The 14,281-nt window shown below is 41.0% G+C and overlaps 1 protein-coding gene across 8 annotated transcripts in view; it reads right to left on the bottom strand.

Moving 5' to 3' along the window:
• Positions 1-14,281, bottom strand: part of ptprk (protein tyrosine phosphatase receptor type K) — a 503,565-nt gene that overhangs the window by 48,002 nt on the left and 441,282 nt on the right. For all 8 annotated transcript variants that reach the window (XM_078399543.1, XM_078399544.1, XM_078399546.1 and 5 more), the window contains one exon: positions 6,964-7,148. In XM_078399543.1, coding sequence (XP_078255669.1) covers positions 6,964-7,148 — 185 coding nt within the window. The remainder of the gene's footprint in view (positions 1-6,963; positions 7,149-14,281) is intronic.

Raw genomic sequence — 14,281 nt, 5'->3', positions numbered from 1 at the left:
AAAACAGGGGAAATGGATAATTTTAAAAGTTATTTTATTTCAATTCCCTATTTGCAATTATTTGTAGTTTAATTAAAAATGGATAATTAAAAACTTGGTGATTTGCTCATAATTAAAAAAACCCAGTTTTAATAGATATTAAATGTCAGAGTTTAAATCCATGACAGCTTAGACAGATGACACAGATATTGGTCAGCATAGATATTGGCCAAGCCTTTCCCTCGGGCCCAGGTGAGCAAGCATGATGAACTGCAGGTGGTATTCGGGGTGATGGATCAATGGCCTCACATTTCATTGCAAACAGCACTTTACAAGTGAATCCTGTGCTCAGTCAGTTCAGAGGTTAAGAAGTATCTTCCATTGTCAGAGTGAGGCTAAATGCAAATTGGAGGAAGAGCATCTCATATTTTGCTTGGGTAGTTTACAGCCCAGTGGTATGAATATTGATTTCTCTCTCCATTCCCCCCCGCCCCTTCCCAGTTCTCCCACCAGTCTTACTATCTCTGACTACATTCCAACTCTGTCCCACCCACTACCCTGACATCAGTCTGAAGAAGGGCCTCGACCTGAAAAGTCACCCGTTCCTTCTCTCCAGAGATGCTGCCTGTCCCTCTGAGTTACTCCAGCATTTTGTGTTTAAACTGCTAACAATGGCCTGTTCTCTTTATCATTGTTACTTTTTTGCATATTTTTCATTCATTGTTCTTTATCTCTCTACACCATCACCCATATCTATTATTTCCCTTTCCCGTGACATTCAGTACGAAGAAGGGTTTTGAACCGAAACGTCACCCATTCCTTCTCTCCAGAGATGCTGTCTGTCCTGCTGAGTTACTCCAGCTTTTTGTGTCTATCTTCAGAGATTAAGAAGTGTGATTTAGGAGTTACATTTAAGCCCCAAAGTGGATATAGCACTAGATTTCTATTCCAAAAGAATATCTGTGAAATAAATTGTATTTTATAATCCAATAGTTTAATGATCATCATTACAGCGTATATTATTTTGATTATTCCCGACTAGTTTTAACTAACTTAATTTAAATTCCCGCATGCATCGCAGGCATTGGTCACCGAGTAATGGTCAACTGCGAGTCCAAGTCTCTGAATTATTGTTCCATTGAACCCTGTGCCACTGTAACCAATAAGCTCCCAGAGGATTTCAGCTACAAATGAATGGTCAACTAATGCAACACCAAGTACTAAAATTATATGTTTGTTTATCCTTAAAGAAACTTCTAACTTCAAGACCCAGAGGAATGGATCACCCATCCTGTGTGCAAACTGCCTTACAATCTTTCTACCGATGTCACTTAGGCAAACTTCAAGCGACTGCTCAATAGGATAAGGGTTGCCCTTTACTGATAATCACCCAGGTGCCTAAGTTGCAAAGTAAACCAAATATGTGTCATCTAAAAGACAAGTGCTACGCATGACATCAATAATAGACAAAGCACGAGTCTTGATAGAAATAACGCAATCCTTTCTGATGAGCACAATCCTTTCTGATGAAAACAATCCATTTGCCTAGAAAATCCACCTCAGTTAATGACAAGGGTTATGGAAATGGGCACCACGTAATTTGTCCTCATGGTAGCAAAGTGTCGCCAAAGGAAAATGCCAGTGATTGCCTTAGAGCTAATCAATGCATCATAAAATCTCTGCAGTACAGTTAAGGTTAAGGATCAATTACAAATGTTTCAAAATCTATCTAATACAAATCTTGTGAAATCTTACCCCATCATTTTGAACATAAATTATATGTCACCTCTCTGTTTATATTACATTTAATGCTGTTTGAGAAACCTGTTGTGACCTGTGGCTGTCTAACTGCAGGTTTCTCTAGCTTGCAGTACCCTGTAAACAGGAAGCTGCTCAGAAGCAGTACTCTTCGGCACGAAACATTGTCAGTAAAACCACAGTACTGGGTCAATAGTGAATACCATCTCAATTGCTTGAAGTGGAATAATCATGACATAGAAACATAGAAAATAGGTGCAGGAGTAGGCCATTCGGCCCTTCGAGCCTACACCGCCATTCAATATGATCATGGCTGATCATCCAGCTCAGTAACCTGTACCTGCCTTCTCTCCATACCCCCTGATCCCTTTAGCCATAAGGGCCACATCTAAAACTCCCTCTTAAATATAGCCAATGAACTGGCCTCAACTACCTTCTGTGGCAGAGAATTCCACAGACTCACCACTCTCCGTGTGAAGAAATGTTTTCTCATCTCGGTCCTAAAAGACTTCTCCCTTATCCTTAAGCTGTGACCCCTGATTCTGGACTTCCCCAACATCGGGAACAATCTTCCCGCATCTAGCCTCTCCAACCCCTTAAGAATTTTATATGTTTCAATAAGATCCCCCCTCAGTCTTCTAAATTCCAGCGAGTACAAGCCTAGTCTATCCAGTCTTTCTTCATATGAAAGTCCTGCCAACTCAGGGATCAATCTGGTGAACCTTCTCTGTACTCCCTCTAAGGCTAGAATGTCTTTCCTCAGATTAGGAGACCAAAACTGTACACAATACTCCAGGTGCGGTCTCACCAAGGCCCTGTACAACTGCAGCAGAACCTCCCTGCTCCTATACTCAAATCCTCTTGCTATGAATGCTAACATTCAAACATATTAATGTGACAAAAGTCAAAAGTTGTAACTGATTTTAAAAAAGTGCATTTTGGTTTATATTGTTGCCATTGTGTACCATACAGAGAGAAAAAAATGCATTACTAATCCATTCTCAAAGAATTTGACTTCACTTCCAATGATTGCATGAAATTCACGTCTCCTGATGAAAAAGAGCATCATATTTGCGCCCTAACGTTTGTTTTGCTAAATGATTTGTAGCCCTAATAGTTTGTTCATTAAATGTTCTGCACTTTCAGGAGAAACAATTATAGTTGCAATTGTAAATTGTATCCATTGCAATCAACATCATTACCTTAATTAAGAACACATGTAAGAAACAAGTGATTTAGGTAAAATAGATCATTATTTCCCAACTCCCACAGCAGCAGTGATTTTCTGTCATGTGCTGGTATTAATCTGTACTCTATTTGTCTTTCTAGCCATGTAAAACTGAATTTCTTTTGTAACTGCAACTCATTGTTTACGTCCCTTTTGAATTTCATTAATGTCTCATGCTTTAATCTCACAACTTTATCATTAGAATCTCTGTTTTGCCACTCACTGTGACTCATTGTTTTGTGCAGTAGTTTATATAAAATAGATGTTCAGCGAATTCTGTATGATTGGACATCTCCAAAATAGGTGGTAGAAATAAAAGATCCATAAAGCTGAATGTTGAAAAGTGCCCAAGTAGGGCGGCACGGTAGCGCAGCGGTAGAGTTGCTGCTTTACAGCGAATGCAGCGCCGGAGACTCAGGTTCGATCCTGACTACGGGTGCTGCACTGTAAGGAGTTTGTACGTTCTCCCCGTGACCTGCGTGGGTTTTCTCCGAGATCTTCGGTTTCCTCCCACACTCCAAAGACGTACAGGTATGTAGGTTAATTGGCTGGGTAAATGTAAAAATTGTCCCTAGTGGGTGTAGGATAGTGTTAATGTACGGGGATCACTGGGTGGCACGGACTTGGTGGGCCGAAAAGGCCTGTTTCCGGCTGTATATATATGATATGATGATGATATCAAATTCCAAGCTTATGATAGGATATACTTGTAACCTAAAACACATCGGTGAATGAAATGTGAAGCAGTACAGAGCAAATGTAAAGTACTGTATGCCAGAGAACACTATACACAGCACCGGTCCTGGCAAGGAAACTCCGCCACCTTGCAAAATACCCTTGAGGAAGGATCGATGGGGCAAAGGGACAGGTTGAAAAAGAGGAGGGTTGATGGCCGAGCTGCTGGCATTGAGAGATAGTCAATGTTTGGGATGAACAATATCCCCTCTGCACATTTTTAGTTTCTCTTTTCACTTGCTCTCACGTGTCCTCCTGATTCTTGGAACTTCTCACGCAATGTTTCCCCCTCTACCCTCAAGCTTTGTGCCGAACAACTGACACCGGTCGACACAGACATTTTCATCCAGTCCCTGCAAACCTGCACTGTCCCTGCCTGCTTCAAAGTCTCCATTATTGTTCCTCACCCAAAAAGACAAGGATGACTTGTCTTAGTGACTACAGGCCTGTCGCACTGACCTCTGTAGTCATGAAGACCCTTGAAAGACGTGCTGGCCCAGCTGAAAAACATCACAAACCACCTGCTGCACCCTCTGCAGTTTGAATACAGGGTAATAGATCAGTGGATGACGCAGTCAACCTCGGCCTGCACTTCATCCTCCAGCACTTAGACCGCCAGGGGACCTATGCAAGGATTTTGTTTGTGGATTTTAGCTCTGCATTCAACAGCATTGTGCCAGAGCTACAACACTCCAAACTCTCCCAGATGACTGTGCCTGAACCCCTCTGTCAGTGGATCGCCAACTTCCTGACAGACAGGAAGCAGCATGTGAGGCTGGGAAAGCACATCTCGGATCCGCAGATCCTCAGCATAGGAGCACTGCTAGGCTGCGTACTCTCCCCTCTCTTTTACTGTCTACACCAATGACTGCATCTCCACAGACTCCTCTGTCAAGCTTCTCAAGTTTGCGGATGACACAACCCTGATTGGACAGATCCAGGATGAAGATGGATTGGGCCTACAGACGGGAAGTGGCACAGCTGGCGCCTGGTGCCTTCGCAAAAACGTGGAGCTCAATGCTCTTAAGATAGTGGAACTGATAGTAGACTTTAGGAGAGCTCCCCCTCCCCTCCCCCCACTCACCATCAACAACACCACAGTCACGTTTCTGGAGTCATTTAAGTTCCTTGGAACCATCATCTCCAAGGACCTTAAATAGGGTGCACCATTGACTCCACAGTCAAAAAGGCCCAACAGAGGATGTACTTCCTGCGGCAGTTGAGGAAACACAATCTGCCACAGGCAATGATGGTCCAATTCTATACTGCCATCGTAGAGTCTGTCCTCACCTTCTTCATCATGGTCTGGTTTGGCTCAGCCACCAAGCATGACATCCGGAGGCTGCAGCGAATTGTTCGATCAGCCGAGAAGGTTGTTGGCTGCAACCTCCCACCATTGACGAACTGTACACTGTAAGGGCCAGGAAGCGAGCGGGCAAGAGCATCTCTGACCCCTCTCACCCTGGCCACAAACTCTTTGAAGCACTTCCCTCTGGAAGGCGAATCTGGACTGTCAAAGCAGCCTCAGCCAGACATAAAAAGAGCTTTTTTCCACGAGCAGTAGCTCTACTCAATAACCAAAAGTCTGTAGCCTCCTTTTGCTCTGGTATTTTATTTATTTCACATGTTTAAACTATAATGTTTTATTCTTAATGTTTTAATGTTTTATGTTTTATTCTTCTTTTTACCATATGTAGTGTTGTTACTTGCGAGCAGAGCACCAAGGCAAATTCCTTGTATGTGTACTAGGCCAATAAAACGTATTCAACAGTAGCTGACAGAAAACCATGAAAAAAACAGGCAGCTATGTGAACGTTTACTGTTTTATGTTATGACTGTGACGATTGATAAACTGTGACGATTGATAAACTTGAACTGAGGATTTGGGTTCTTTATTTCCCTATGGTGTGAAGTATTAAACTCATTAAGACTCAGGAATGCTAACTAACAGATTGTCCTTTCCAGTCTTTCCTACAGAATGACTGGAAGCTCCAACAAACAATGTTGTAGACAAGTCGACCATTTAATATTGTACTTAATGCTTAACCAGCCTTACAATCAATTAAGGTATTTATTCACAAAATGCTGGAGTAACTCAGCAGGTCAGGCAGCATCTCAGGAGAGAAGGAATGGGCGACGTTTCAGGTCGAGACCCTTCTTCAGACTGATGTCAGGGGGGCGGGACAAAGGAAGGATATAGGTGGAGACAGGAAGACAGTGGGAGATCTGGGAAGGGGGAGGGGAAGAGAGGGACAGAGGAATTATCTAAAGTTGGAGAAGTCAATGTTCATACCACTGGGCTGCAAGCTGCCCAGGCAAAATATGAGGTGCTGTTCCTCCAATTTCCGGTAGGACTCACTATGGCACTGGAGGAGGCCCATGACAGAAAGGTCAGACTGGGAATGGGAGTTAAAGTGTTCAGCCACCGGGAGATCAGATTGGTTAACGCGGACCGAGCGCAGGTGTTGAGCGAGGCAATCGCCGAGCCTGCGTTTGGTTTCGCCGATGTAAATAAGTTGACATCTGGAGCAGCAGATGCAACAGATGAGGTTGGAGGAGGTGCAGGTGAACCTCTGTCTCACCTGGAAAGAATGTTTGGGTCCTTGGATGGAGTTGAGGGGGGAGGTAAAGGGACAGGTGTTGCCTCTCGTGCGGTTGCAGAGGAAAGTGCTCGGGGATGGGGTGGTTTGGGTAGGAAGGGACAAGTGGACCAGGGAGTTACGGAGGGAGCGGTAAACAACCTTCTTTCACATGATCCCAGCACAAAATAGCCAGAGTAGACTTCTCTCTCCACCTGCATGTCAAGTTCAGACTAAATGCCAACAATCCCCCAATGCGGTAACTTAACACCTGTGGGATATAAGCCAATTATGGTTGGGATCTCCAAACACCCAGACTCTGCAATGATCACTCTACTCAGTGCATGCTATCAACGTAGAATGAGCAATAATTTCCTAAACCAAACAAAAAAGATCCTCCGGGATACAATGGAAAATAAACCAAAGAAGTCAGAGAGGTAGAGAGTTCCAGAGGTTGGCAATGATGTCAGGAGAGGCCAAGGAAAGAAAGCAGTACAGGAAGTGCATCCAGCCGTGGGATATTTCACACGTCAAATTTACTGTGTCCATTTTAAAAGGAAGAGTGCTGTTGCAAACTTCATAATTTACATGATTCATTATATCAAGGTGGACAATTGCCAGGTGGTTCTTCTGTTACCTCTAAGATTGAATCATATGGCATCTTCACTTCCTTTGTATCCTTACCTCGTATTCCTCCTTGAAGCCATAGCCCTCTGATGTCTTCATCAAGTTGATATGCTGCAATAAGTCTGCAACCCGAATGGCAGGATGGAGCTGGCCAGTCTGGTATGGAGACTCTGTGGGCTCACCATGAAAACGGGAAACATCCAATAACCTGCTTGACTCTGCTGACACAGTGTGGTTTTCATCTGGGGAAAGGAAATACAAATTTATTCTGTGTTTCTCCATATGTTTCTGACAAAAGATTGCATGGCAGAGATAAATGGTGTAAAATTATAGAGCCTACAAGGACACGTACAAGACCACTTGGAAAGATATTTGTGTTGCTTCGACGCATTTATCATAAGATCCACTCAGCCTTATGATTGTGCAGGGAGCCTAATGCTCTGTCAAGATAATACATAAGACTTATTTTCCTAAAATGTTTAGTGATGATACGGAAAACCAGCCCCTCTCGGTTGCTGCATTTAAACCACTCAAGAACGCAAGGCACAAGGCAATAATGCAGCACTCCATTCCTCGCAAACTAAAGAGCGGTTAAAGCAGCTGGTATGTTTCATTTCGACTTCAATGATAACATGTCAAAATAATCGCAAGTACACTGTCGTCAAATATGACACAAAGATAAACACATTGACAAACTTACACACTGCTGGATCACACCGTCTCTATATATCCTGTTAAGAATAAAATCATTGTTTTCAAATACTCACCAGCAATGGGTACTTTATAGAATAGAGCAGCGGAAAAAAACAAACACGAATTAAGGTTGACAAATATAATTATTTTTAAAATAAGCCCATTAATGCATAAATTTCCATTCTTATTTTAAATGTATGCTTTATAACCAAAGAATAAAATATTTTACATATATGTGCAATGCCTGCCTTATTTGAAACCTTTGAAGTTGAATTGAAAACAAGCTGAAACTGCTTGAAAACTGACTCAAACTTCTATGCTGATTATGAAAATAAAATGACACAAAATAATTTTAAAAATACTCCCTTTAAACAGGGTACAAGATTACATGCCAACATAATTTTGGAAATACTTAACAAATCAGGCAGCATTCACAGAGAAAGAAACAGGGTCATTGTTTCAGGCCGATGGCCTGATGAAAGGTCATTGCTGATTCTTTTTCCAGCAATTTGCCTGGCAGGTTTCTCACATTTTAGGATTTTATTTTAGATCTCCATCAGCTGCAGTTATTTTGGATTTTAGTTCCAACATAATCAAAGACTTCAGGTGACATTACATGGCAACAATATAAATAGATTTCATTCTTCTGACTGGATTTGTCACTTAAATCTGGGGCAATGCATTTCCTTTAAAATACATCTAAATTTTGATTTTGTACTGTGTCTGACCAATGAACAAGAACAGGGATGGAGCTTAGCGTGATAACATAAGACCTAATGTACGTAAACAAAAACAACGATTAATTTTGCCTCTCAGGGCAAGATATTCACTGGACAGAACGTGCAGCGATATCATGCATATATTGTGGATTTCCCACAATAAGGAATTTTCAAATATTGAATGTAATTGCACTTTAATTGCTCTTTATAAAAATCTTTCTCCAAGTAATTACTCAATATAAGCGAGTTAAGTCTCGCTTACTTGGACATCTTCTTCAACTGTAATGTCCTTTGTACATGGCAATTTACAGAGCCACATAGTTCATCTGATTATTACTTACTGCATAGATTTTTCTAATGTATTACCAGCTCAAATAATCAGTAACAAATGCCTGGCATATTTCTGTTCAACTATTTATTTTAGGTGTCCTTCATAAGCCAAGATCACCAATGTTAATAATTAGACAGTAAAACATTGCTTGAGCCACAATGTCCACTTATATCCACAGTTCATCTTTCCACAAAACATGTACCTCATTTTCTCTTTTCCTTGACTAATTATTAAAAGCACAGCAAATAATCGAAAATGTACATTACTGCTGATCAAAATAAAATATAATAGAGGTTATGGGGAGAAGGCAGGAGAATGGTGTTAAGAGGGGAAAATGGATCAGCCATGATTGAATGGTGGGTAAGACTTGATGGGTCGAATGGCCTAATTCTGCTCGTATCGCTTATGACTTATGAACTTATGAAAACAGAAGTCCTCAGCAGTTCCCTCCTTGTACATTGGTCCACTGAGCCTCTGGGTCCTCTGTGCTGGTTCCTGCTGTATGTATTAGAACTGGCCTGATCTACTGTAAGTCATTCATCTGTGACATTAGTGTTTCTCCCTCCACAAATACTTCCTAATGCACTGAGCATTTTCAACCTTTTCCTTTTGGTTTCAATTCTCTGCAAACATTCTCCACCAACTATTACAGGAAGTACAACATAGAGGGCCAAAAATGTTGTACACCATAGTGTGGCAAAAATATCAACTGCAGTGATCGAGTTTGCTTTAAATCAGCCACATTTATAATCATTTCCTGGATGTTAGTCAATGTCATAGTTAATAATAAAAAAAACTTAATGAAACACAAAGTTTATTTATGCAAGTTTGTTAGTTGAGCTGTTGGCTCAAGATTCCAGTGACCTGGTTCAATCCTGACCCTGAGCTCTGTGTCGAGTTCAAATGTTCTAACAGTGACCATATGGGTTTCCTCTGGGTGCACTATTTTCCTCCCACATAGAAACATAGAAAATAAGTGCAGGAGGAGGCCATTTGGCCCTTCGAGCCAGCAGCACCATTCATTGTGATCCTAAAGGCCACCATAAATAGCCTCTAATGAGTAGGTGAGGGAGATAATTGGGTGGGGAGGGGGGATAGATGTGAATGTGGGAAGAAAAATAAATGGATACCGCAGGATTAGTGTAAATGGGTGGCTGATGGTTGCTGCAGACTCTTTGTGCTGAAGGGCCTGTTTCTGTGCTGTATCTCTCTACGGCTTGATGACTCAAATAACTAACATTCTACCAAAGCCTTTTTTTTAAACAGACTTCTCAGTTGGGGATTCTTGAAATGTTTTCAAAGAGGCCGAGCAAAAAAACATAAAATATACCTAGTTTAAGGTTTTGGTTCAGGAGCAAAAAAGATTGTAACTCTAGACTAAAGGGAAATTATTTTGGCAAAGCTAACAGTAACTTAGAAATATCTATATGAAAGTCCAGACTTATTTTTAACCCACTTTAATTTTTAAATCAAAAGAGCAAAGATATAATTAATACCATCATGAATGGGCTACCAGATATCTGGATTCCAATTACGAATACAATGTAAATTTTCAGATAAATCATCTGCTCTTTAATAAAGTATGAGTAAACTTCTTACAATCACAATTAATTGTTCAAAAACCCCATTTTCACTTATGGTTGAATTTCCTTTCCTACCATGTATCATAGAAATTGGCTCCTTGCTTGTGTTTTGTTTGACCATTACTCAAAGGATATAATAACTCATCTAAAATGTTCAGTTAAGAAGAACAAATTTCGAAAATGTCAGCAAGTTATTAGGTTAAAGGTATGAATTTGAATCTGTTCCCAATCCTGCCCTCACCCTGTATGCACATATACTCCCAATGGAATTGGAATTCACAGCAGGCAGAAACGCTGGATCATCCTTGCATCCTTAATGTTGGATCCCAAAAGGAAACGATAAATCTTTACTGAAATCCTGACTAAGAATAATCGAATAATCCAGTAATGCTACCTGATTCACTGACTTACTCCAGCACTTTGTGTTGTTTTTTCCTCAAGAATAACTAGCTTTGTTTGACATGGCATTAAATCAAGATCTGCATGGCTCAACCGAGTTAGTAACTTTTGTATGTAAATTGATGGAAAGCATTGTATTTTAAGGAAGGAAATGAAACGTCACAAATACGCTCATAATTTTGGCTATTTTCCTTAGTTGAGAATGGTAAAAGAATTAAGGGTGTTGGTGACGTCTTCCCCTTTCATAGTTCGTAAGTATCTCCAAAATTAGGAATTGGGGAAACAAAAGAATGAAGTCGTTAGATCAGATCCTCCCGTTCATTTCCCTGTCAGGTTGTCAGGCCAAGAATCCAGTGGACATTGGAAGAATACTTAGGTTTTCTTCCCAGATGTGGCAAAGACGTATACTGATGTTGTAGACCATTGGGCTGCTCCAGATTCTGTGGGCAACCTTCTGAAAATGGATGCACTGAAGCTTAGAGATATTCAAAGCAAGATTAATGATCTGCAACCAGCAACCCAAACTCGCAGCACTCGAGGCAACGGCCATTATGGGAAAGTTGTGGGAAGATGTATCAGTGCCATCATAAGAAAGTAATTCAGTGACTACTGTCATCACACTGAAATGCTTGTGAAAAGTACAAGAGATGCTTCAAATAATAATTTCACAGTTTTGTAATAAACACACTATTAGTAGGCTATTCCGTTCATAAAATATGCAGTGAATAACCACCAAGGGTGTTTTTGATGACAGATTTGCATAACATTTTCTCCCACAGGGAATGGATTATTTTTATTCTAACTGCGTAGAGAACAGTATTCTTATGCAAATGAACAAAACAAAATATTTCTATGAATCAAAAAATATAACAAGATGAAAAATTGATAAAGCCCTAATATTCTGACAAATGGGAGCTCAGCTATAATACTCAGCAAAGACGGCCGAGATATTATAAAAAAAACTTTAAATATCAAATTCACATATGCCTATTACTTGTTTAATTCGCACCAGATTCATATCTCAAAGTTATATACTTAACTATCAAGAGATGCCAACAATTTTTGGACTGCGACAAAAATATGTTGTCGATTTCAGGTGTGATCTTTCAATCAATGTACCATATTTACTTGCATAATCCTTCAAAGATATGGGTTTTCTGGATGCTACCAATGTCATCAAAAGATGCAAGAACATTTATTTTTCCAATATAGCTGTCTCAGTGTCGTATAAAGTACCTTTGGATCATAACACCAAATCGATGTTCAGTAAATCTTATCCATAGGCCACTGATCGATATTAAGAGGGCTAAAAGGCTGCAATAAAATCTACCCAGGGCAATAAAATTTCAAAAATAATCAGCTGTTTAAATCCTATGAAGAACATTGCAAAAGGAGAAACTATCCAGAAACATTTAAGTTTTATCTTTCCTCCAATATCTAGTGGATGAGTTAGAATGTGACAGAAATTAACCTGAAGTCCTTTATATATTCCTTTATTCGTCTCACACCGGGGACATTTTTGGCTTCCACTTTATCACTGACATCTGTCAAAGAATTTCTACACCCTTGTCGTTTTATCTTGTCCTGCGGTAAAGTCGTGACCGGATCTCTGATCCATCCCCAAGAGTTTGCAGCATCAACCAATTACTTCTGGCTCGGACTCCAAATTTACCAATGGTTTTGGAAGGAATAGGTGAATTTCGGGTCGAGACCCTTCTTCAGACAAAGAATCAGGGGAGAGAATGCTCCCCTACATTCTTCGTATAGGCCTGCAAAATTGCAGATGCAGCAGCATTGAATATAGTCATACAGAACAAAAACAGGATCATCGACCCAACGCATCCATGCCGACCAAGGTGCCCCGTAGAGGCATTTGCTCATGGTTGGCCCAGATCACTATGAACCCATATCTGTCCAAATGTCTTTTAAATGTTGTTATTTTATCTGGCAGCTTGTTTCATATACCCACCACCCTCTCTGTGAAAAAGCAGCTCTTCAGATTCCTATTAAAATTTTCCACCTCACCTAAAACCTATTATGCCCTCCAGTTCTTAATTCCCCCATGAGACGTAGTCTTAAAGACTGTACTTTTACCCTATCTATTCCTGCATGATTTTATACACATAAATAAGTTCACTCCTCCCACCCTGCACTAGAAAAAATAAAGACCCAGCTTGCCCAACCTCTCGCTATAACTTGGGCACTCAAGACCTGGAAACATCCTCGTAAATTTTCTGTGGACAATTTCCGGCTTATGGCATCTTTCCGATAACAGGGTGACCAAAACTGAACATAATGCTCCAAATGCAGACTCACCAACAGCTTGTACAACAGTAACATATTGGCCCAACGTCTATACTGTTTCTTCAATGTGCCGAAAAACCTTCTTCACCACCCTATCTACTTGCGACGCTATTTATACAAAACCATGTACGTGCATGCTTAGATCCCTCTGCTCTGCAACAATCCCCAGTATGAAAATCTGGTTTAGACAATAGACAATAGACAATAGGTGTAGGAGTAGGCCATTCAGCCCTTCGAGCCAGCACCGCCATTCAATGCGATCATGGCTGATCACTCTCAATCAGTACCCCGTTCCTGCCTTCTCCCCATACCCCTTCACTCCGCTATCCTTAAGAGCTCTATCCAGCTCTCTCTTGAAAGCATCCAACGAACTGGCCTCCACTGCCTTCTGAGGCAGAGAATTCCACACCTTCACCACTCTCTGACTGAAAATGTTCCTCATCTCCGTTCTAAATGGCCTACCCCTTATTCTTAAACTGTGGCCCCTTGTTCTGGACTCCCCCAACATTGGGAACATGTTTCCTGCCTCTAATGTGTCCAATCCCCTAATTATCTTATATGTTTCAATAAGATCCCCCCTCATCCTTCTAAATTCCAGTGTATACAAGCCTAATTGCTCCAGCCTTTCAACATATGACAGTCCCGCCATTCCGGGAATTAACCTAGTGAACCTACGCCGCACGCCCTCAATAGCAAGAATATCCTTCCTCAAATTTGGAGACCAAAACTGCACACAGTACTCCAGGTGCGGTCTCACCAGGGCCCGGTACAACTGTAGAAGGACCTCTTTGCTCCTATACTCAACTCCTCTTGTTATGAAGGCCAACATTCCATTGGCTTTCTTCACTGCCTGCTGTACCTGCATGCTTCCTTTCAGTGACTGATGCACTAGGACACCCAGATCTCGTTGAACATCCCCTCTTCCTAACTTGACACCATTCAGATAATAATCTGCCTTTCTATTCTTACTTCCAAAGTGAATAACCTCACACTTATCTACATTAAACTGCATCTGCCATGTATCCGCCCACTCACACAACCTGTCCAAGTCACCCTGCAGCCTTATTGCATCTTCCTCACAATTCACGCTACCCCCCAGCTTAGTATCATCTGCAAATTTGCTAATGGTTTGGTTTGACTTTCCCAAAATTCACCACCTCACACTTACCTGAATTAAACTCCACAAGCCATTTCTTTGCCCATGAACCCAGCTGATAAACATCCCGCTGTTACCTTTGATAACTATTTTCACTCTCTACAATACCTCCTATTTTAATGTCACCGGCAAGCTAACTGATCATGCCTTGCACATTCTCATCCAAGTCATTAATGTAGATGCGATGACA

Source organism: Rhinoraja longicauda, chromosome 5 (genome assembly GCF_053455715.1).
Source record: "Rhinoraja longicauda isolate Sanriku21f chromosome 5, sRhiLon1.1, whole genome shotgun sequence".
Classification (NCBI taxonomy): domain Eukaryota; kingdom Metazoa; phylum Chordata; class Chondrichthyes; order Rajiformes; family Arhynchobatidae; genus Rhinoraja; species Rhinoraja longicauda.
This window is presented reverse-complemented; position numbering and strand designations above follow the sequence as displayed.